We start from the raw sequence: 25,726 nt of genomic DNA on the forward strand, positions 1-25,726 counted from the left end.
GGGCAACATGGCGAAACCTTAACTATACAAAAAATATACAAAAATTAGCCAGGTGTGGTGTCACATACCTGTAGTCCTGGCTACTCAGAAGGCTAAGGTGGGAGGATCACTTGAGCCTGGGAGGTCAAAGCTCCAGTGAGCTGAGATCACGCCACTGCACTCCAGCCTGGGGAACAGACCTAGACCCTGTCTCAAACAAACAAACACAAAAGATATTTGATAAAACTCAGTGATCATTCCTTACAAAATAGCTAAGAAAACCAGGAATAGAAAGATTCTATAATTAGTATCTCTCTTTTTCAAACTATCATCCAGCATTATTCTTTGGGATGAAAGGGGAGCTTTCCTATTAAACAAAATTAGGACGAATGAATACTATTATCATGATCATTAACGCTGTTCTGGCAGTTTTTTACCAATTCAGTAAAATGAGAAGCAAAAATAAGATGTCTAATTACAATAACATAGAATTATTATCTGCAACAGCAAGAGCAGAGAATTGATTAAAATATTATTGGAATTAATGAGTGTTCATATAATGAATTGGATAAAGGATAAAAATCCAAACAACTTTTTTTTTTTTTTGAGACAGAGTCTCGCTCTGTCGCCCAGGCTGGAGTGCAGTGGCCGGATCTCGGCTCACTGCAAGCTCCGCCTCCCGGGTTCACGCCATTCTCCTGCCTCAGACTCCCGTGTAGCTGGGACTACAGGCGCCCGCCACCACGTCCCGCTAATTTTTTGTATTTTTAGTAGAGACGGTGTTTCACCGTGTTAGCCAGGATGGTCTCGATCTCCTGACCTCGTGATCCGTCCACCTCGGCCTCCCAAAGTGCTGGGATTACAGGCGTGAGCCACCGTGCCCGGCCACAACTTTTAAATATACAGAAAAATAATGAAAACATTTACAATAGCAACAAAACCCATAAAATGTTGAGGACTACCTATAAGAAATGTACATGAACAAATCCCACAAAACTACTAAGAGACACAAAAACTTGAATAAATGTTCCTGGAAGGTAAATTATTAATAGAATACTGTGAAGAAAACCACTCTTGCCAAATTTAGAGATACCAGAGAATTCAAGAGAAAAACTTAAGGGGATTAGTTTGGAATTTGACAGTGTCTCTAATGTTCATCTGGAAGAAGGAACTGTTGAGGCAAACACCTGCACATAAAATTGGTGTCTAAGCCCAAATAAGTCATAGTCATTCAACGTTTCTACCTATTCTTTTTTTTTTTTTTTTTTTTGAGACAAGATCTTGCTCTGTTGTCATGGCTCACTGCAGCCTTAACCTTCTGGGCTCAAGTGATCCTCCCATTTCAGCCTCCTGAGTAGCTGGGACTACAGGTGCATGCCACCATGCCTGGCTAATTTATTGATGTTTTTGTTGAGATGGGGTCTCACTATGTGGCCCAGGCTGGTCTCAAACTCCTGAGTTCAAGCAATCCTCCCCATACCTCAGCCTCCTAAAGTGTTGGGAATACAGTGTGAGCAACCGCGCCTAGCTATTACCTATTCTTTTAATTAGTGTTTCACTATCTGGGAAGCTTCAAAACTGAAGGGTGTTTTCTTAAAAAGGTTTTGCTTTTTTCCCTCTAAGCATTATTATTATTAATATTAATATTTTGCATCTTATTCCTTTTTATCCTGGCTAAGTTCTTCCAGGGAAATGCAAACCCTTGCAAAGCTCTGTGGTTATTTAAAAGAAGCCCCCATTAAAACATTTTTATTTACATAATTACTATATTTTTATCCTGACATAAAGACAGGTTGATTTACTGTTGTGTGCTATTTTTTAATTGACAAATGAAAGTTGTATATATTTTATGGTGTACAACATGATATATGTATGTACTGTGGAATGGATAAATCAAACGAATTAATATATGCATTATCCCACATACTTATTTTTCTGTGGTGAGAACACTTAAAATCTACTCTCTTAGCAATTTTCAAGTATACGATATATTGTCATTAGCTCTAGTCATCATCATGTACAATAGATCTTATGAACATTCTTCTATCTTGGCAACATTCTTCTAAAACAGGTTGATTTGAATCCCAGCTCCGTCTCTACTAGCTGTTTGAATTTAAGCAATTTATTTAATCACAATGCATTCCAATTTATTTATTTTTGAAAAGCAGATTAATGTACCTACCTCAAATATTTGTTATGGGGATGCAGTCACATAATTATTATCTAGTGCAGGGTTTGGCACATACTAGAAGCTTAGTAAGGATGACTTATTATAAGTTATATACTTTCTAACCTTCTATTCCTTTCTCTGTATTTCCCCAAAGTTTTCTTATGTAAATATTTAACCCTGATTTGATTCAATCTCATAATATGGGTAGATCATAGTTGTTCACATGTATGTCTGCTATGCTCAGCTGTAATTTCTTAGAGAGAGGAGGCAATGTTTCATTCATCTACACGTCTATATGGCTCCTAGCTCATTGCTCTCCTCATTTCAGATAACCATCGATGTGAAAAAACAGAAGAAAAAGAAGGAACAGAGAGGGGAAAAGAAAAGGAAAAGGTTGTTGATTATAATGATGGATGTACTATGTTTGTACTCTAGCAACAACATTTTATTTCATTATTTCTTAAATTTAATAAAACTTCAGTATTAGATGATATTCTAAATTAGTACAAAGAGATGACTTGAAATGTACAAATCAGACTAAATCAGTGAGGAGCCCAAAATAAGCCACAAATCAATCTGTACACATTTATTGAATTCCCACTATGTACTTAAATACTGAATTCCCACTATGTACTTAAATGACGGTGGGTTTCCGGCTCTTCATTCAATAGTCTATCCATGGTTAAATAGTGACAAAATGTTGATATACTAAAAGAGCCCAAGTCTCATGTATTCTAAAAAGTCAAGAAATACGTACTTACAGTTCTCATAAAAAGTCAACAAATATATACTTATGGTTCCCATAATAGTAACAGCCCTGCTTTGCTCTATAATATTATTTTGTTTTACCGCATATGGTCTGGACTCTAGGGCTATACTTAATGCGCAGTGAAGTAGAAATACAGCTGCCAAGAGAAAAATGTTATTCATTTATTTTTTTACTTACACATACAAAATGAGGACAGTTTTCCTAAATGCCTAACTGGAAAACTTATAATAATTTTAATATTATCAACTTGGTCTGAGTCTTTAATGAGAAGATACTAATAAAAAATGGCATCTAATAAAGCTCTTAATTAAATATAACCAAATGCAAAAATATAGGAGGAAGCCAGTCAATGTTTAGGAAAAGGTAAGGTTTATGGAATAAGTGGGTCTTAAAGCTGTGGACAAATGTAAATAAATAGAATGGGCCAGGGAGGGCATTTCAATGTGAGAACCATGAAAACAGAAGAAGACAGGACAGGGTTCAGATCAGTGGGCAGTAAAAGTCTACATAAGCGAGGAACTGGAAGAAAAATGTGGACAAACAAAATGGGTTCAGATTATACGTGGCCTTGAATGCCAATCCCTGTAGCTTGGATTTGGTCCTATAAATAAATAGTTACTCAAGAGGGCTCCGGGATGCAGGGAGACCTTGTGAAAGCGAAGTTCAGGGAAGATGAAGTAAGCAGGACCTATGCATGAGACTCCAGTGGCCAAAAGGCAGGAGGCAGGGAAACCAGTGTGGAAATTACTACAGGGGTTTCACACATCAAACCATGGTTATTTAACATTGTCTTAAAAATTTGTAATTCATGGGAGTTATCAGACTTATTTCTAAATAGCAAGTGGTGGAAGAAGAGAGTAGGTAGAAGAGTTCCAGGCAGGGCAGTTCAAGCTCAGTCCTTCTTGGAACCTTATATTTGCATCAAGGTGATCGCCAGTGTCATTAAATGGATCCAGGTGAAAGACACACTAGCTGGACCGAAGAAAATGTGAAACTGAAAGGAATTACCACTAGTTAAGACCAGGAAAGACACAGTACTGAAAGTACTTCACGGTGTGAAGACCTTCCATGAGCAAGACCTCATGGAATACATATTACCTTTATGTGAATAGCGCTTTGCAAAACATTTCATGCACTGTATTAATGACTGTTATGTATATAGCACTTACTATGTGCCAGGCACAACTAATACAACAACCCTAGGAGGTAGGTACTAGCATCCACTTTTACAGATGCACAAAAGTAATAACCTGTCCAACATCACATTGCTGGGAATACTGGAACCAGGATTGGGCCCAGGGGGTCTAACTCCAGGACCTGTGCTCTTAACACTACACTCTGCTGCTTCTCATTCTACTTCCTCTTTAAGATCAATCTTACTTGTTCAACAAATATTTGCAGAGTTCTTACTTGTAAGGATCTTTCCCATATATTGAGTTTCCAATGGTGGATGAGCCATGACCCCTACTTTCAACCACATACAGTTTAGAGAGCCAGACAGACAAGTATATCCACATTTTACTGCTGAAAAATGGAAACCTAAGCTAAAATAAATAACTTATCCAAGCACACAGCCAATATAGCAGGTGATCAGGCCAGGACTTGAATGCTGATATTACATCTGCAAGTCTAATGCTTATTCCAAGTAACGCTGTTACTACTTTTTCTAGCCTACCAGAAAAAAATGAAAGAAAACAACAATATAAAAACCAGAACTAACTAGTCTAGCCAGATTTCTACAAAAGGGCCTGATCTTGGATGAAGACAACATTGAATGAAGAGGCTGTGACTCTGATGCAAAGAGTACAGGTTACCTATGCCAATATACAACATACTCATTCAAGAGCTAAAAAATGTATCATTTCAAACATGAAATGTCCTGTCATCAATCAATATTTTTCCTAAAATTATTTCAGATGCTCTGGGTAAATCATTCATATAGGGCCAATTCTCTCAAGGAAAAATCAAGAGAAACCCTTGTGGGCTGAGAAGCTGAAGACCACTCCAATCAGTTCATTTCCACAATAATTAAAACTGTCTTTCATTTTTCCTTCTGTCCTTTCAATGTCCCCTAAGAGAGGCCTACAGATCCTCCTTTGATACATAAGAATAAATTTTCCCAAACTACCTAACTACACCATTTTGCAAGATTTGTTTTACCAAATTTTGATGGCCTTTCTGAGCTTGTCAGTGTGAACCACTGTTACGAACGATCGGATATTAACTGCCCCTCACCGTCCAGGTGTAGCTGGCAACATCAAGTGCAGCAAATATTCATTAAGTTTTCACCTACTAAGGTGCTTAAACACCCTAGGGTGCCATGTCAGTAGCAGATCTTTTGATTTGTTTTTATTTCCCATAAGAGTCCTGTTCAAGGTCAATCATACATGTAGTGTGAGCAGCTAGTCACTATCGCATGACTTGGAGGGTGATAATAGAGGCCTCCTTTGCCATTAAAGAACTCTTGTCCCAGCCTGTCAAAGTGGATGAATTTAAGGAAGAGAAATTTGATCATAGGGAACTAGCAGGGTTATTAAGGAAGTTAACAGGTATTTATTGAACATGCCTGATGGGCCGAACACAACAGAAGGCCCTGCCCACCTGACCCAGCATAGGCGCCAGAGTTGACCAGTATCATTAGGATCGAAATGTATGGCCGAGCACAGTGGCTCATGCCTGTAATCCCAGCATTTTGAGAGGCCCAGGCAGGTGGATTCCTTGAGCCCAGGGGTTCGAGACCAGCCTGGGCAACATGGCAAAACCTCATCTCCACAAAAAATACAAAAGTTAACCAAGTGTGGAGGTGCACACCTGTGGTCCCAGCTACTTGGGAGACTGAGGTAGGAGGATGGCTTGAGCCAGGCAGGTCGAGGCTGCAGTGAGCCATGTTTGCACCACTATATTCCAGCCTGGGTGACAGAGTAAGACTATGCCAAAAAAAAAAAAAAGACTGAAATGTAGCAGTTTTTTTTCAGTCTTCCAAGATTGAATCAGAAAGTGAAACTCTGGACAGACCAATATCAAGTTCTGAAATTGAAGCAGTAATTTTAAAAAATCTACCAATGAAAAAAGCCCCAGACCAGATGTATTCACAGCCAAATTCTACCAGATGTACAAGGAAGAGCCGGTACCAATTCTACTGGAACTAGTCAAAAAATCAAGGAGGAGGGACTCCTCCCTAACTCATTCTATGAAACCAGCATCACCTTGATAACAAAATCTGGTAAAGATGCAACAAAAAAAGAAAACTACAGGCCAATATCCCTGATAAACGTAGACACAAAAGTCCTCAACAAAATACTAGCAAATCGAATCCAGCAGCACATCAAAAAGTTAATTCCCCGTGATCGCATAGGCTTCACTTCTGGGATGCAAGGCTGGTTCAACATATGCAAATCAGTAAATGTGATTCATAACATAAACAGAATTAAAAACAAAAACCATATGATCATCTCAATAGATGTGGAAAAAGCTTTCAATACAATCCAACATTCTTTCATGATAAAAATGAAGAAGCTAGGCATTGAAGGAACATACCTCAAAATAATAAGAGCCATCTAGGACAAACCCACAGCCAACATTATACTGAATGGGCAAAACCTGGAAGCGTTCCCCTTGAGAACTGGAGCAAGACAAGGATGCCCACTCTCACCACTCCTATTTGACATAGTACTGGAAATCCTTGCCATAGTAATCAGGCAAGAGAAAGAAAATAATAAATAGGAAAAGAAAAAGTCAAACTCTCTCTTTGTGGGCGGCATGAATCTATACTTAGAAAATCCTATAAACTTGGCCAGGTACAGTGGCTGATGCCTGTAATCCCAGCACTTTGGGAGGCTGAGGCTGGCAGATCACTTAAGGCTAGGAGTTTGAGAACGGCCTGGCCAACATGGCAAAACCCTGTCTCTACTAAAAATACAAAAATTAGCTGGACATGGTGGTGCACACCTCCCAACTACTCGGGAGGTTGAGGCATGAGAATTGCTGGAACCCAGGAGGTGGAGGTTGCAGTGAGCTGAGATTGCACCATTGCACTCCAGCCTGGATGACAGAGGGAGACTCTGTCTCAAAAAAAGAAAAAAAAAGCTAAGAGCCAAATCAAGAACACAATCCCATTTACAATAGCTGCAAAAAACAAAATAAAACAAAAAATCTAGGAATATATCTAACCAAGGAGGTGAAAGATCTCTACAAGGAGAACTACAAAATACTGCTGAAAGAAATTACAGATGACACAACCGAATGGAAAACATTCTATGCTCACAGATTGGAAGAATCAATATTATTAAAATGGCTGTTCTTCCTAAAACAATCTACAAATTCAACACCATTCCTATCAAACTACCAGTGTCATTTCCCACAGAACTAGAAAAAACCTATTCTAAAATTCACATGGAACCAAACAAGAGCTGGAATAACCAAAGCAATCCTAAGCATAAAGAACAAAACCAGAGGTATCACATTACCCAACTTCAGACTATACTATAAGGTTACAGTAACCAAAACAGCATAGTACTGGTACAAAAACAGACAGACTAGTGGAACAGAATAAACACAGAATTAATGCCACACATCTGCAGCCATCTGATCTTTGACAAAATTGACAAAAAATAGGCAATGGGGAAAGGACTCCCTACTCAGTAAATGCTGCTGGGATAGCTGGCTAGCCTTATGCAGAAAAATAAAACTGGGGCCGGGTGCGGTGGCTCACGTCTGTAATCCCAGCACTTTGGGAGGCCGAGGCGGGCAGATTACGAGGCCAGGAGATCGAGACCATCTTGACTAACAGTGAAACCCTGTCTCTACTAAAAATACAAAAAATTAGCCGGGCATGGTGGTGGGTGCCTGTAGTCCCAGCTACTTGGGAGGCTGAGGCAGAAGAATGGTGTGACCTGGGAGGTGGAGGTTGCAGTGAGCCAAGACGGCGCCACTGCACTCTAGCCTGGGCAACAGAGTGAGACTCTGTCTCAAAAATAAATAAATAAAATAAAATAAAACTGGACTTCTACCTTTCACCATATACAAAAATTAACTCAAGATGGATTAAATATTTAAATGTAAGGTTTCAAACTATAAGAATCCTAGAAGAAAACCTATGAAACACCATTCAGGACATCAACCTTGGGAAAAGAATTTATGACTTAGTTCTCAAAAGCAATTGCAACAAAAACAAAAATTGAGAAGTGGGACCTAATTAAGCTAAAGCGTTTCTGCACAGCAAAGGAACTATCAACAGAGTAAACAGACAACCTACAGAATGGGAGAAGAAAATGTTGGTAAACTATGCACGTAACTAAGGTCTAATATCCAGAATTTATAAGAAACAATTAAACAAGCAAAAAACAAATAACCCAAATAAAAAATGAGCAAAAGACATGAACACGCACTTCTCAAAAAAAGACATACAAGCAGCCAACAAACATGAAAAAAAAAAAAGGTTTAATCAGCTGGGCGCAGTGGCTCACACCTGTAATACCAGCACTTTGGGAGGATGAGGTGGGCAGATCACTTGAGGTCAGAAGTTCGAGACCAGTCTGGCCAATATGGTGAAACCCCATCTCTACTAAAAATACAAAAATCAGCCGGGCATGGTGGCACATGCCTGTAGTCCCAGCTACTTGGGAGACTGGGGCAGGAGAATAGCTTGAACCCAGGAGGTGGAGTTTGCAGGGAGCTGAGATTGCACCATCGCACTCCAACCTGAGCATCACAGCGAGACTCTGTCTCAAAAAAAAGAAAAAAAAAAGAGAAAAAAAAAGGTTTAATCATCAGAGAAATGCAAATCAAAACCACGATGTGATACCATCTCCCACCAGTCAGAATGGCTATTATTAAAATGTCAAAAAACAACAGATGTTGGCAAGGCTGCAGAGAAAAGGGAATGCTTAGGAACTGTTGGTGGGAATATAAATTAGTCCAGTCACAGTGGAAAGCAGTTTGGAGCAGTTCAAAGAACTTGAAACAGAACTACCATTCAACCCAGCAGTCCTCTTACTGGATATATAGCCAAAAGAAAATATATCATTCTACCAAAAAGACACATGCACTCATATGTTCATCACAGCTCTATTCACAATAGCAAAGACATGGAATCAACCTAGGTACCCATCAATGGGGAACTGGTCAAAGAAAATGTGGCACATATACACCACGGAATACTATACAGCCATAAAAAAGAATGAAATCATGTCCTTTGCAACAACATGGATGCAGCTGGAGGCCATTATCCTCAGTGAATTAATGCAGAAACAGAAAAACAAATACTGTATGTTCTCATAAGTGGGAGCTAAACAATGGGTACTCATGGACATAAAGATGAGGACTACCAGAGAGGGGAGGGAGGACAGCAAGGACTGAAAAACTAACTATTGGGTACTATGCTCAGTACCTGGGTAATGAGAACAATTGTATCCCAAACTTCAGTATCATGCAATATATTTAGGTAACAAACTTGGACATGTACCTCCTAAACAGCTGAAATTACTTAAAAAATTAAAACATAGTTTTTCAATCACTTAAATATCAAATTTATTTTCAATAACATCTCATTTATTTTTAATAAAATGTAATATATTTAAAAATCTTTACATTGTTCGTGCAAGGTGCGGCAGGGTGTTGTGGAATGAAGGGCCTCAGGGCACGTCTACCATCTCCTTTCCCACTGCCTTTCTGAGCATGCTGCAGTCCAGTCCCTCTGAACCAAAAGTGGCTCCCTAAATTGCTGAGCTTGCTGGCTGGGCTCTGTGCTAGATGGAGTGAATACAAAGACACAGTCCCGCTCCCATGCAACTCATAGATAATTAATTAGGAAATAAGTGCAGCAGCTGGAAATTGGTACTGGGAGCTCCAAAGAGAGGAAACTAACCCAGCACTGGGGCAGGTGGTGGGCAAGCGAGGAGGCAATGGCCCTGGGCTGGGTCTTCAGGGATGTGAAGGCTTTAAGTTGGTGAGGAGGCACGGCATGCAGATGCCAGGGCATAGGCAAGGCTGCAAGGCTCCCAACCACTTGTGTGTGCAGGAAACAGAGTTTGTGATGCTTAAAGAATCATGAGTAAGGCAGGGAGTGGTGATAGGTGAGCCAGAGATGTGGGCAAGTGCCCCATCCTGGGGGTAATGGCATTGCAGCCAATGATTTGGCTTTCACTATAGGGAAATGTGTTCATTGGAAATAGTTCAGAAGGTAGAGATGGTGATAAAGAAGAAGATGAGAAGTACTAAAAAAAAATCCCCAATTCAGAGATAACCACTGTTACATTTGATATGCAATCTTTTGCACAAATATATATGTGTGCATGTTTGCATGTAATATATTCATATGAATATATACACTTAACATATACTAACAAAAATATTTTTCTTCAAAAATAAAATGATTTGAAATGTGGTATATATACTATGGAATATTATTCAGCCTTAAAAAGGAAGGAAATGATGACACGTACTACAACATGGATGAATCATGAGGACATTACACTAGGTGAAATAAGCCAGCCACAAAAAGACAAATACTATACCATATGATTCCACTTATATGAGGTATCTAGAGAAATTAAATTCATAGAGAAAAGTAGAATAATGGTTGCCAGGGGCTAGGGGTAGGAGGATATGGGGAGTTGTTTAATGGGTATAGAGTTTCAGTTCTGTAAGACGAAAGAAGTTTTGGAGATTGGATGTACAGCAATGTTAATATACTTGGGACTACAGAACTGTACACTTAAAAATAGTGAAGGTGGTCAATTCTGTTATGTGGATTTTACCACAGGTAAGGACTAAACATGTAAGTAACTAAAATTTAAAAAGGAAATAACTTAACAAAGCTCTTTAAACTTTTTCACTTCTTTTTGTAATCATCTCTTTATTGGAGATATATACAACTCCGTCAACATTTCAGATGACTGTAAGTATTCTATTGTAGAGATCTACCTTAATTTATTTAACCCAGGAGAATTATTTTTTAGAATGGAAGAAACTTGCAAATGCTTGTCTGATGGGAAGGACCTAGCAAAGAGCAGAGAGAGGTACAGGACCACAGAAGAGAGGAATATAATAATAGAGGAAAAACCCCAGACCCAAAGGAGATGAGAGGAGATGGCATTAGGGGTTCAGGTGATGTGCTCGTCTTAAACACAAAGAAAAATGGACATCATATCCTCTGAGGAAAGGAGGGTGATATGGTTTGGCTGTGTCCCCACCCAAATCTCACCTAGAACTGTAATCCCCATAATCCCCGTGTGTTGAGGGAGGGGCCTGGTGGGAGGTGATTAGATGAAGAGGGCAGTTTCCCCATGCTGTTCTCATGGTAGTGAGTGAGTTCTCACAAGATCTGACGGTTTTATAAGTGTTTAATAGTTCCACCTTCACATGCTCTCTCTCTCTCTCTCACCTGCAGCCATGTAAGACGTGCCTGCTTCCCCTTCTGCCATGATTTTAAGTTTGCCGAGGCCTCCCCAGCCATGCAGAACTTTCCTTGATAAATTACCCACTCTTGGGCCGTTCTTTATAGCACTGTGAAAACAGAGATACAGATGGATATATAAGAGTTTGGGCAGCTGTGGGAAGTCAAGAGACTAGAGGTCTCAATGAAAAAATAGATTGAGGAAGTAGGGTATGAAAGCGCTGGAAGGAGCCGGGCATGGTGGCTCACGCTTGTAATCCCAGCACTTTGGGAGGCCGAGGTGGGCGGATCATGAGGTCAGGAGATCGAGACCACAGTGAAACCCCGTCTCTACTAAAAATACAAAAAATTAGCCAGGCGTGGTGGCGGTCGCCCGTAGTCCCAGCTACTCGGAGAGGCTAAGCCAGGAGAATGGCGTGAACCCGGGAGGCGGAGCTTGCAGTGAGCCGAGATCGCGCCACTGCACTCCAGCCTGGGCGACAGAGCGAGACTCTGTCTCAAAAAAAAAAAAAAAAGAAAGAAAGAAAGGAAGAGCTGGCAGGATGCACAGTTATGTTCAAAGGATGCACAGTTATGTTCAGAGAATGGGATAGTGGGGTTAAGATTTCTGAGGTGAAAAAATAGCAGCCAGACAGGAGTTTGGGTGGAGGGTTGAGAGTGAGTAGGTATGGTTTAGTGGAGGTGAAGATGCTAAGAAGGTCCAATGGAGTTTGAGGCTGAATTCAGCGGTCAGACCCTCTAGGATGATGTCATTGCAGTAGATTACTGCAAGAGTTGGGGGAGAAAGGGAGGTACAGGAAGACATGGAGCCAGATTGTCAGTTCTTTAAGAAATAAACAGGAGTCCCTGGGAGTTGAATGAAGAGTTGGGATGAGAAAGGGTGGAAGGGGATTGCCTCATTCAGCAATGAGACTTGTAGTTCTTAGAAAACATTCTCCAGCACCCCCAAATTCTTTACCATGATTTTTTTTCTCCATAGCACATACAGCATACACTATACTATTTATTTATCTATGGTCTGTCTTCCCCACTATAACGTAAAGCTCCCTGAGGACAGAAATGTCCATTTTGTTCAGTGCTCTATCACCAATACCTAGATTATGTCTACACATAGCAATGCTTCAATAAATCATATTTGAATGAATGAATGAATGAGTAACTGGTAAAGTCCGGTTAAAATAAGGACATTCCATGAGGTTTGCTAAAATAGCAGGGAGAGTCTTCCTTAGGAAGGAGCTATCTTATGGTGTTTAGACTTAGAGGGACAGAAAAGTCAGCCAGGGCCTCATCCCAGTGTGTATCTGCTTTTTTTCATTTTCCCCTTTTCATGTGACTATTCTTTTTGATCCTATAAGACTCAGCTTGGGTGTCACCATCTCTGGAAAGCACCACCTGATGTCTCTCCCCTTATCTATCCAGGGCTGCTGCCCCTCATGTTCTCATGGTACCCTAGGATGCCTCTCAATTAGCATGCTTACCCCACTGTATGGTAACTGTTTACATGGTGGTCACCCCACTAGACTGAATAAGTGTGGCATATCTTAAACATGCAGTAGGCACTCTGGTATAGTTTGGATATTTGATCCCTCCAAACCTCATGTTGAAATTTGATACCCAATGTTAGCGGTGGGGACTAATGGGAGGGGTTTAGGTAATGGGGCTGATCCTTCATAAATGTCTTGGTAGCAACCTCACAGTAGTAAGTTTTTACTCTATGAGTTCCCAAGAAAGCTGGTTGTTAAAAAGAGCCTGGCCCCTCCCTCCCTTCTCTCTGGTTGCCTCCTCTCTCAGCATGTGATTTCTGCACACACTGGCTCCCCCACACCTTCCACCACGAGTGGAAACAGCCTGAAGCCCGCACCAGAACCAGATGCTGGCACCATGCTTCTCGTACAGCCTGCAAAACTAGGAGCCAAATAAACCTCTTTTCTTTATAAATTACCCACCCTCGGGTATTCCTTTATAGCAACACAAAAATGGATTAAAACGTGCTCTATAAATGTTTTTGAATATATAAGTGGAAAGCACTGGATGTGTGAGTTGGAAGATCCTGCATTTTTCCTTCTTTGAAGCTCACCTCTGTCACACACAAATCTACACTTTGGCCCTACTGAGCAAATGGGCCCTGGTGCTAGAGAAACCAGGTGGGAAAACAGCTCAGTCCCCACCAGAGCCTTCCTGTTAAGCTAAGCTAGGGGTCCACTGGCCTTCATGTGTCCATTTCCCTGCCCATCTGCCCATAAGCATGCCTGTGATGACCTGGTGGAATTCTGAAGTACACAGGCTACCTAGCTCACCTGTGATGTTGCCTAGCCAGTAGAGCACAATGAAATCATGTGGGAAGCTTTAAAAAAAAAGTTTGGTGTCTGAGCTCCCCAACCCACCCAGAGATTCTGATTTAATAGATTTAGGGCGCCGCTGGAATTGTAGAGTTCGTCAGATGATTTTTTGTGCAGCCATGGTTGAGAACCTCTGCCCCCGCCTCGCTTGCCATCTCTTCCGGGCTTGTGGTGCTGTCCAAAGTAGCAACTCATTAAGAACTTCTTCAGTCCAGGGTCTGCCCAGGCCAGCCATGGGCAAAGGTCAATGGTCTGTCTGAAGAACCCAGTGGAAGGGTGCTGCATCTTAGGGCAGCACAAGAAGTCAGATCACATTAGTTAACTGGCCTGGAGGAAAGAACACCTTTGTGTTCCATCTGAAACTGCTGTCCAGTAGCCACAGAGGCTATTAAAATTTGAATTAATCAAAATTAAAAATTCAGTCAATAACAGGCTAGCCAGTGCATTGTCACCTTTATGGGCCACATGGTCTCTGTTCCAGTTACTCAACTCTTCAGTGTTCATGTAGAGGCAGTCACAGGTAACATGTAAACAATGGGTATGGCTGTGTTCCAATTGGACTTTATTTACAAAATAGCTGACTCCTATCGAAAAAACATTAAATGCCCTAAGACAAAAACATTTACTTAATATAATTTCTAAACACAAAGAGATAATGATTTATTTGGAAAGGCAAGGTAAATATGCAACAAGCAAGCAAACTAGAAGCTGGATGAAACCGAAGTAAGCCTTAAGGTACAACATCAGAGTCATGTTAAGTTGGCCTGGACAAACAATATGTTGAGAACTAATATAAAATATTCATAGGCCAAAGTGGAATGGAGTCTCATCCTTCTGTGATGGCCATGGTCAAGCCAAGACTCTAAGAAATAAATTGCGTGCCTTCCAAAGGCATTTTCTAGCTCTGAGATGCTGAACAGGGGAGAAGTTATCATCCAGAAAATCCTCTTTAATTTCCCATTTCGATAAAATAAGTTAGAACTTGTGTTATGAACAAGAAAGAAGAGTGAAAAAAAAAGTCACTCTGCGCCAAGGACTGTGCTAGGGACTTCACAAATATTGTCCAATAGCTAACAAAAAGCAACATTTCTGAATTGCTACATTTATGGTTCTGTAAGTGAACACTGATTTGGGTCAGTGGCTTGATCTTAAAAGATCACGATGTGCCACTGTTTGATCATAACTGTATCATTCTGCGAATCAGTTAATGGAGAATTTTCATCTTTATTTTTATGTGCATACATATACAATCAAAATTTTGTTATAAAATGGCAAGCCACTCCTTTTCATATAAATCAATTTTATGCCACATGTAAGCTGAAAGTAAAATGGGGAAACACCAATCAAAATGTCACAGAAAAGATAATCAGCTTTCTCAAGAACAATTCGATTAGCTGCTAAAATTACAGGAGATAAATATGGTTTTTGTGAATACAGTGCTGTCAATGACAAGACTGGAAAATGTTTCAAAATGCCATACTTTTGAAGTCTATGGTATGTGGGAATATAATACCACAAAGGCAGAAAAAACGTCACCCACAAGTTAATATTCCTGCTACTACATGTAGGTATATTTTAGTTATCAGTGTTTCTATATAAATATACTTTAAGTTTCAGTGCAAACTAGAATTTAGAAATTCCAGGAGATATATTTCCATTAGAAATTCCAGGATGATTATATTACAGAATTCTAATTTTAATTTGCAAATACTCCAAGTTCAGTAAAAAAATACTATTTCTATTTGGATTGCTTTACAATGGTATCAACATTTCTTAATTAACACTATTCACTCATGAATCAACAGAATGAAAATAACTTGAAAGACTATTTTATCAACCAGCACAGTTTAAAAAATATATAATGTTAATTTTAGCTACATACAGTTTTAATTTATGCTTTAAAACTTCCAATTATTGCCATTTAAATATTTCTTTGTCAGTCAAGTCATCATAAGTGTAAAAAAAGAGTAAGAAATCTACTTTTTAATAAATGAAATGTTTGATGAATAGTAAAGCTATGCTATTTTTGGAGACATTTACGTTTATATTCAGTTGATTGTCATTATAATTCATTATAATTGCTTCAAAGTTAAATAATATCATTTAAAGTATGGGCTAATTTCCTATACTGCCATAGTTAAGCATAGTTACTTCTTAAGCTTTGTCTACACTTGTCTAAAAGTATTACCCCACTTTCAATGTTTTCTCAAAGGCAGTTCATCCTGCCCCTTTGTATTCCACAGACAGAGTCTGGATCACTCTCCTCAGAGATGGACGATTCTACAGCCTTGAACAAAATCTGAATAGCTTTAGAATTTTTCACATGTTAGACACAGCTTCTGTACTTTTTAAAGGAAAGTAAGCATGATGGCAAGCTGTCGCTTCTTCTAGTCTACCTGACAAAGTCTATGGACTTGAAGTGATCCGATTACATTAAGTTTGACCTTTAAGGAAAACTGAAATCTACTTCCAAAATGAAATTAGTTTTACTTTCTAGATTGCACTGGAGAAAACATATTTCCAGCCTCACTTTCAAGACTTCTTTTGTCATATGAAATTCTTAAAACAACATTGTTTTCTATTTATTTTATTAAAACTATGTCACGAGGCACTTGTGGGCAGGAGGTGATTTTGAAAAGACAAATAACTTAGGATGTAGTAAATAGTGGTAGATTTATAAGATGGACGTATCTATTGAGACCATTTGTCACTATCTGCTACAAACAAATGTGTGCAGAAGTTAGGAAGTGGTTAGCAGGGAAGGAAGACAGCTCTGGAGACACAATCTGTAGTCAGTCTCTGGGACAAGCATATTTTTTTGGGCATATAGCTGTTTTTTCAAGGGCATTAACCTTCAGAGACCACAGGCTGGCAGCAGTGAGGTCTCTTCCTGCCTAAATGTGCAATGATTCCCCTATCACCCATCAGGCCTCCTCTTACACAGAAAATAACTGGCATCAGCTTATTTCTGCACTTGTACAATGCTCTACAATTGCTGAGCCTCACAGTTTTGTAGATGTACATCTATGTATTGCTCACATTGTAAGATGGGAGGTGAGGTGGTTGAACGCTTGGGCTGTCACCAGATTGCGTGGGTTCCTATTCTGCCTTCACTACTTACTGGGATGTAGGTACTGCAGGATAATGGCAATACCTACACCAAAGGACTGTTGTGGGAGACAAGATAACAGATGCAAAGCATTCAGCATGGAGGACTTGGTAAGCACTCAATGTTATTCACTGTTAGCTATTACTTTTGTCTTAGGTCAGTGTTTCCTCAAGTGGATCCCAAGCCTAGTTTCATAGGCAATATTTTACATCATGAACCAGTATACACATATACACTTATGTAATAATAATGCAAATCATAAATATGTATATATGCTGCTTATTACATAAGGACTGAGTGGTACAGAGTTAGGATTTGAACCTAAGGGTCCGGGGTCCTGTTTTTCTAGTGTTGTTTTTTTTTTTTCTTGGAGGGGGGCTTACAGGCACACATCACCACACCCGGCTAATTTTGTATTTTTAGTAGAGATGGGGTTTTGCCATGTTGGCCAGGCTGGTCTTGAACTCCTGACCTCAAGTGATCCACCCGCCTCAGCCTCCCAAAGTGTTGGGATTACAGGCGTGAGCCAAAGTGCCCAGACTGTCTAGTGCTCTGAACCACTACTCTCTACTGCCTTGTGGCCTGGTACTTGTTATACATGGAGGATCCAAAGTTTTATCAAACACTAGTAACCCTCACTAAAAAGGATAGACAGTGACCACTTCTATTACACATTTTATTTCATCAAGAAAAATGCTGATCCTAACCTGCTCAATTGATTTTATGACCCAAGACATGTAATTTGAAAAATACTACAGTAAGTGTTGTAAGAAAAATTGTTTTGAAAACACTAACAGCCAGGCATGGTGGCACACGCCTGTAGTCCCAGCTACCTGGGGGGCTGAGGTGGGCAGATCCCTTGAGGCCAGGAGTTCAAGAATGCAGTGAGCATTCTGGGTGACAGAGTGAGACTATCTCTCTATTAAAAGAGAAAAGAAAAGAACAGAAAACAGTAACAATAAAAAGTTAAATACGTATATGTATCTCATCGTAGAGGCTTTACCATGCTATTGTGCATTATAAATCTCCAAAAAAAATAATAAAAAAGATTACATGGAGCATTTATTCAAGCATCCCCATCACCCTGTGGGATGGACACTAATTTGGGAAATGTTATCAGGGGGTGTTAATACCTTCAAGACAGAGATAATTTGGGAGTTATTTCAATCTATAATTAGTAGGCACAAACATAGTCAATACATTTTTAAATAATTGATTGAGGAAGAGTCCCTTCCAGAGAAGGGGAACCCCCAGGACCCTGAGCTCTGGCCTGGAGAGACGTACCCTAGATACCTATGCTGGGTGCGGGAGCATCACTCACCCAAGAAACATGAGAGGCAGTGTCTTGTAAAACAGTCTAATTAACAACATGTCCCTCTCCATGATCAAAATAATGGCTTTAATCAAAGCAAATTAGTTTAAAAATGGAAACAACATGCTAAATCAAATCCCATTTTAATGGCTTTACTAAAAATAATGGTAGGTTACACCTTAAGTGGATTTGGTAATCTCCACAGGCTGGACTTCAGCAAGAGGATCTGGGTTTGAAACCTAAGGGAAAGAAACCAGACAAGAAGGGCCCAACAGAGGCAGAGGCTTCGGCTGCTCCTGGAGCCAGGGGTACCCATTTGTCAGACTTTTCACAGGGTCTCTGTGATTGTAATCAAGGGAAGAGCGCGAGAGTTGTGCATCACTACCTACTTCCTACCTTTCTCTAAACCTCCTCTCCCTTGAAAAATTGAAACGTACAGAAACCGACTCTAAGAATACATGATCTATAATGTGCAAAAGAGCAAATAAGCTCAAGTTCATGAACACTGACACGAGGGGCCAGGCATCTAAACAACTCTGGGTGATGCTTATTATTGAGGCTAGCAGACACATAGAAATTAAAGAGAAACTGTTTTTAGAGTAGAGTTGAACTTCAGCACAAAATATCTTCTTCAGAGCAAGTACAAGTGGTTTTTCTTTTCTTTTTCTTTTTTTTCTTTTTTTTTTTGTTTTTTGATATGGAGTCTAGCTCTGTCGCCCAGGCTGGAGTGCAGTGGCACGATCTTGGCTCACTGCAACCTCTGCCTCTCCCGGGACCAAGCGATTCTCCTGTCTCACCCTCCCGAGTAGCTGGGATTACAGGTGCCTGCCACCATGCGCAGCTAATTTTTTTTTGTATTTTTAGTAGAGACAGGGTTTCACTGTATTGGCCAGGCTGGTCTCAAACTCCTGACTTCATGATCCACCCGCCTCAGCCTCCCAAAGTGCTGGGATTACAAGCGTGAGACACTGCACGTGGCCTCACAAGTGGTTTTTCATAGCAATAGGATTATGAAGTCAAATCTCAATTCTGGTACTATCGATGCCAATTGCCACTTTTTTTTTTCTAATTAAGGGATAATTGCCTTTAAATGCTATCTCTCTAGGAAATATGGGGAGAAAATTTAGAACTATACTGTCCAATATGGTAGCCACTAGCCCCATGTGGCTATTTAAATTAATTAAGGCTAAATAAAATTTAAAATTCAGTTCCTCAATTACACTAGCCCACATTTCAAGTGTTCAATAGCCACATGTGGCTCATGGCTATCATACTGGACAAACTACAGAACATGTCCATCAATGCAGAAAGTTCTTTTGGACAGCACTGATCTAGAAAAGGCTGTTTATAGATGCCAAAAAGGAAAATATTAATTTCTCACTTAGTAAAAGAGCTTCAAGCCCTGCCTACCAGAGCTGGTTTGACTCAGAATAGTTTGGGGCTGAATTTGAAGGCTACTGCCAAAGATTTCACGATTATCTCAAAATATTCTAAATGGCTGATCTAAAATCTCTTTGCATGATGATTGATTTTCCACTGTCACAAGTTGTCTTTCAAAATCTAAACATACCAGAAAATGATATGTGGTGATAACAATAACTTAAAATTCCAATAATTTACAAACAAGTTTTAAAATACTTAGAACAACTATGAAAAAATATAAAGATACATGGCACCATCAGCTCCAGGAGTAAAAATTTGTAGTTAAAATAAGTAGGAGCTGTCACGCCTCTGAGCCCAAGCTAAGCCATCGTGTCCCCTGTGACCTGCAACTGAAGATCCACAAAAGAAGTGAAAATAGCGTTAACTGATGACATTCCACCATTGATTTGTTTCTGCCCCACCCTAACTGATCAATGTACTTTGTAATCTCCCCCACCCTTAAGAAGATTCTTTGTAATCTCCCCCACCCCTAAGAAGGTTCTTTGTTAATTCTCCCCACCCTTGAGAATGTACTTTGTGAGATCCAACCCCTGCCCACAAAACATTGCTCCTAACTCCACCACCTATCCCCAAACCTATAAAAACTAATGATAATCCACCACCCTTTGCTGACTCCTTTTTCAGACTCAGCCCACCTGCACCCAGGTGAAATAAACATCCTTGTTGCTCACACAAAGCCTGTTGGTGGACTCTCTTCACACGGACCCATGTGACAGGGGCTGGGCACAGTGGCTCCTGGCTGTATTCCCAGCACTTTGGGAGGCCGAGGCGGGTGGCTTAATTGAGGTCAAGAATTCAAGACCAGCCTGATCAACATGGTAAAACCCCGTCTCTACTAAAAATACAAAAAAAAAAAAAAAAATTAGCCAGGCATGGTGGTGGACGCCTGTAATCCCAGCTACTTGGGAGACTGAGTGTGGCGAAAAGCAAGAGAGATCAGATTGTTACTATGTCTGTGTAGAAAGAAGTAGACATAAGAGACTCCATTTTGTTCTGTACTAAGAAAAATTCTTCTGCCTCGAGATGCTGTTAACCTGTGACCTTACCCCCAACCCCGCGCTCTCTGAAACATGTGCTGTGTCAAACTCAGGGTTAAATGGACTAAGGGTTGTGCAAGATGTGCTTTGTTAAACAAATGCTTGAAGGCAGCATGCTCCTTAAGAGTCATCACCACTCCCTAATCTCAAGTACCCAGGGACACAAAAACTGCGGAAGGCCGCAGGGACCTCTGCCTAGGAAAGCCAGGTATTGTCCAAGGTTTCTCCCCATGTGATAGTCTGAAATATGGCCTCGTGGGAAGGGAAAGACCTGACCGTCCCCCAGCCCGACACCCGTAAAGGGTCTGTGCTGAGGAGGATTAGTATAAGAGGAAGGCATGCCTCTTGCAGTTGAGACAAGAGGAAGGCATCTGTCTCCTGCCCGTCCCTGGGCAATGGAATGTCTCAGTATAAAACCCGATTGTACGTTCCATCTACTGAGATAGGGAAAAACCGCCTTAGGGCTGGAGGTGAGACATGCGGGCAGCAATACTGCTTAGCAAAGCATCGAGATGTTTATGTGTATGCATATCTAAAGCACAGCACTTGATTCTTTACCTTGTCTGTGATGCAAAGACCTTTGTTCACGTGTTTGTCTGCTGACCCTCTCCCCACTATTGTCTTGTGACCATGACACATCCCCCTCTCTGAGAAACACCGACAAATAATCAATAAATACTAAGGGAACTCAGAAGCCAGAGGGATCCTCCATATGCTGAACGCTGGTCCCCTGGGTCCCCTTATTTCTTTCTCTATACTTTGTGTCTTTTTCTTCTCCAAGTCTCTTGTTCCACCTAACAAGAAACACCCACAGGTGTGGAGGGGCGACCCACCCCTTCACTGAGGCAGGAGAATCGCTTGAACCTGAGAGGTGGAGATTGCAGTGAGCTGAGATTGTGCCACTGCACTCCAGCCTGGTCAAGAGAGTGAGACTCCGCCTCAAAAACAAACAAACAAAAAAAGTAGGGACACACTTATTACACACCTGTGTCTAGTCCTACCCTTTTCATGAACTTAGACCCGGATTCAATAACACTTGGACCCTATAATGTTTTGGGAACTTCAGCACACATCTCATTTGACCCGTACCAGAACCTAATCACACTGTAGGGCTGATTCTAAGTGTTACAGATTCTTCTGTGAAAGGGGATGACTGAGAAGTAATACATTATCTTGTCAGTGTTTGTCTTGCTTAATTGGTTACTGAACTGATCCCAAATGGCCAGATTACAGTGAAACCAAATGGCTGAGATTGCAGGGTCCAGCTAGCTTTTCCTCTGTCACGACTCCAGGCTGCTCTGCTAATCTGACCCACTGTACTAAAGAGGTGTGGGACACAGGGGAGACAAAGCAGGCAGACAGACAAGAGTGTAAAGCAAAGGGCCTTCCCTCTTGACAATTGCAAAGCAGGTAAAGTGAGCCCAAAAACCCCTGCAAGGTCATTGTGAACATGATTGTGGTAGTTCTACAACAAAGGCTAAATATAACGCATTATTGTGTTCATGCAAAAAAAAAAAAAATTACCCCATAGAGCAAATTATCCCCCCACAAAGCAACATGGAAAAGGCATTTGTGAGAAATGCATGAATTAAACAATTGCTCTGAAGACTTAAATGCCAATTTAAATAATCCAAACAGATTGCATTCAGCTAATGGAAGATTATAATAAACATGCATTAAAGTGTTTTTCAAATACTTTAATATATTTGTGAATATCATAACATCTATCAACTAGTCATTATTGTTAGCAAAACTTCTTTACCCTTTTATTTACCATATCCAGTTTGTGAGCTTCCAACTTGGGGGACTTGCGAAACATTTATTAAATAATGTATAAAGGACGCACCATTAAAATTCCTATGCTTATGCCTTGAAGATTAAACTCACATTTCTAGCTCATTAATAGATGACAGCTATAGTTAATCCTGGAAACATGGAGTCTCTAGAACACATACAAGAAAAAGTTTGGGATTTGATACATGAGAGCTGAGACCAAAATTCTTTGATCGGTCACATATATGGGCCTAACAATTTTTCCTTGAAATAGGAAACTTTAAGTAGGTCAGTTTAATGACTGCTACCATGGAGTTTATAAATCCACACTCAACTATCCTTTCGATGAACTGCTGCCCAGAATGGAGTTATAGCCCTGCACTATTAAAATGTCTTTGGTTCAAGCAGAGAAAGAAGCAGAAACTGATCCTGCCATTTAGGCTTTGTTATTGTTTTAGATCCAATAACTGTTTGGTTTTGTTTTTCAACATGGCATTAGTGTATCTGGTTCCCCAATAGGACCTCGCATGTAGGACATCGGAATGGGTTCACTCGGGAAGATGGACTTCCATTCTACCTGAGCTATGTTCCCACATGCAGTCACAATCCTGGCCCAACCGTGAAAGGTGGTCTGGCCGGAGTAAACCTGACCAAAAAGATCAGTGAAATGTTTGGGACATCATAAAGTGCTGTGGGGGTAAGGGTGGAGGAAAGGAATGAGTAGAGAGAAAAGGAGTATGAATTTAAAATGGGAAAACCCTCTCATTCTCCATTTGATTCATTTAAGGAGGGGAAAACCACCCAAGGACTCTCTCCGGAACCCAAAGCTAATCACTTTTTTATTGCAGCAGATTATCAAAGAGCCTAGGTAACCCACCTACCACGGCCTCCCGCCGAAAAACCAAAAATCCCATTTCTTCCCAAGTGTGCGCCCAGGAAAGGAAGGAAGACTGTGCATTTAGAGTGGAGGGCGGTACACAGGGCAAAGCAAGTTAGTGCCTCCTTCCCAGATCCCCTGCTTCCCGAGCCAGCCTGACCTGGCTAACGGCAAAGTGCAGGGAGAATGGCACAGGGACCGGGAGGTCACACTTGGGGTCGCTTCTCACCCGAGTCCACCCGATAACGAGATGATGGGGCGGCGGGTGGGGACACCTGTCAAAGGACGGCGCCGGGGCCGGGGCCGCAGCTGGCTGGCTGGCTGGCGGCACTGAAGCGGCGGGGACCAAGGCGCGCCGGCTCGGGCGTTCGCAGCTCGCAGGGCAGAGCCGGCACCGACTCCTGGACTCGCTGGGGAGCGTGCGCCCTCGGAGGGCTCGGGCAGGCGGCCTCGCGCGCGGGACGCTATGGGAGGGGGCCGCAGCCGAGCAGGGCCCCGCAGCCGGGCGGACCCAGCCGCCCCAGCCGCGCTGCAGCCCCCGCCGTCCCCTGTCTCCGCCTGCGGGCTGCGCGCGGGGCCGGGCCGGACGCCCCCTGGCTGCGCGACGGGCCCAGGCAGGGGAGGGGGCGCCGCGCCTACCTGCTCTGGTGCGGCGGGGCCGCTGTCGCCTCGAGGGGCTGTGACCTGCTGCGGTGGCGGCGGCGGCGGCAGCAGTCGCGGCGGGTAGGGCGCTTCCTTCAGGAAGGGGTGGGATCTGCTCACCCGCCCGCCCGGCCCCCTCCTGCCGCGCCGGGGCCCGCCCCCGACTTATTCTGGGGTTCCCGCTGCTAGGCCTTCGGGGATAGTTGATCCCCTGGGTCTCGGGCTTATGCCACCCCCCCCGGGGCCCCTAATAGTCACCCAGGGCAGCCGGGTGTGGACGGGCGAGCCGCTTCCTTCCGAAGCCTTTGGGGACGCGTTTGCCTGGCGCTCCTCATCCAACAAAAGGAAGGACGGAATCTTGGATCCTCCGCCTGGTGGTTATTTATTCCTGACCTGTTGTAACCTTCTGCCTGGCTCTCTTTCGTCCGCACACCTAGGGTTTTTGCACAAAGCAGCTAAAATTCATTTTCATGCCCATTGGCTGAATGTAGTTCTCCTCTACTCAGCGCTGTCCCGCGGTTTTTGTTTTTTTTTTTTCCATCCTATTCAACAAACACAGAGCCAACATCTGACCCTGGCAATGAACAGCAGACACCAAGGCCGACCTCCCAGCGCCAGCTTGCAGCTTTCCTCCCCGGGTCTCGTCTGAGTCCGTCATAAACTGTGTTCATCAGCGTTTTGACAGCTTCCCCCACCCCGGACCCCCAACCTACCATGGGACCCCATGGCACCATGTCAGTGACCTCTAGCAGCAGCATGGATCAATGCCATTTTTATCTTAGGCTCATCATGAGCCTGGGTTCCAAACACAACCTCTCTGGCCTCCCACAGGCGGCCCTCCTTTATCAACCGGCCTTTGTCGGTCCGCCCTCTATTCTTTCGGGGGCTTCCGCATCACACCTGTCTCCTTTAAACTGCTGTCTCTACACAAGCAGGCATTCCCTTTTTTTTCTTTTTCTTTGTCTTTTTTCTTTTCTTTTCTTTTCTTTTTTTTTTTTTTTTTTTTTTTGAGACGTAGTCTTGCTCTGTGGCTCAGGCTGGAGTGCAGTGGCGCAATGTCGGCTCACTGTAACCTCTGCCTCTCGGGTTCAAGCGATTCTCTCGCCTCAGCCTCCTGAGTAGCTGGGATTACAGGCGCCCGCCACCATGCCCGATTAATTTTTGTATTTTCAGTAGAGGCGGGATTTCACCATGTTGGCCAGGCTGGTCTCAAAACTCCTGGCCTCAAGTGATCCGCCCGCCTCGGCCTCCCAAAGTGCTGGGATTACAGGCGTGAACCACCGCGCCCGGCCCAACCAGGTGTTTCTAAGAATCTTCTCCAATTCGGCATATTCAAATTCTGCAATTAATGTTCGGTTCCAGAACTCTCCCTTCCCCACAATTCTTGTGATTATTGTCTACTATGTGTATATTGATTCTTTTTTTTTTTTTTCTGTATATTGATTTCTTGTTACTGTTTTCTCCTGGCTACTAGACTGTAAGCTTCCTGAGACCAGTGATCTTGCCTTCTCTTGTTTTCCTTATTTTAATGAGTGGGACTGTTATCCATTCAATTAAAACAGCAAAAGCAAAAACTGAATGTTAGTCTAGACTCCCTTGAAAGTATATGCTCAATTTTGTGGGAATTAGCTTATGTGTATTTTTCTGAGGAGAGTAACTACACATTAATCAGACCCTCAAAGTGGTCTGACTCCCCCGAAGTTATGATTGCTTGAGGCCCATCCATGAACCCCTCTTCTGATGATACCTCTACTCCCTGTCCCCATGCCATTCATTTCTCTCTGCAATAACGGAAAGAGTCCTCTAGCTAGACCTTCCAATTCATTCTTTCAGAAGTAGATCCAGCCAAAGAATTAGCTGTCCCTCAAACACAGAAGTGGT

General features: G+C 42.0%; 1 protein-coding gene across 7 annotated transcripts in view; it reads right to left on the minus strand.

Moving 5' to 3' along the window:
- TMEM150C (transmembrane protein 150C) overlaps positions 1-25,152 on the minus strand; it is an 87,418-nt gene extending 62,266 nt beyond the window's left edge. For 2 of the 7 annotated variants that reach the window (XM_054553483.2, XM_054553481.2), the window contains exon 1: positions 23,843-23,952. Coding sequence is in view for 1 of the 7 variants with exons in the window: in XM_024246371.3 (XP_024102139.1) it covers positions 24,104-24,180 (77 nt within the window). In the remaining 6 variants the exon portion in view is untranslated. Of the gene's footprint in view, positions 1-68; positions 187-23,842; positions 23,953-24,103 lie in introns of those variants that run through there. The other 5 variants (XM_054553484.2, XM_024246371.3, XM_054553482.2 and 2 more) reach the window with 5 other exon arrangements.
- Positions 25,153-25,726: the final 574 nt, after the last annotated feature.

This window comes from Pongo abelii, chromosome 3, assembly GCF_028885655.2.
Source record: "Pongo abelii isolate AG06213 chromosome 3, NHGRI_mPonAbe1-v2.0_pri, whole genome shotgun sequence".
In the NCBI taxonomy this organism is placed as follows: domain Eukaryota; kingdom Metazoa; phylum Chordata; class Mammalia; order Primates; family Hominidae; genus Pongo; species Pongo abelii.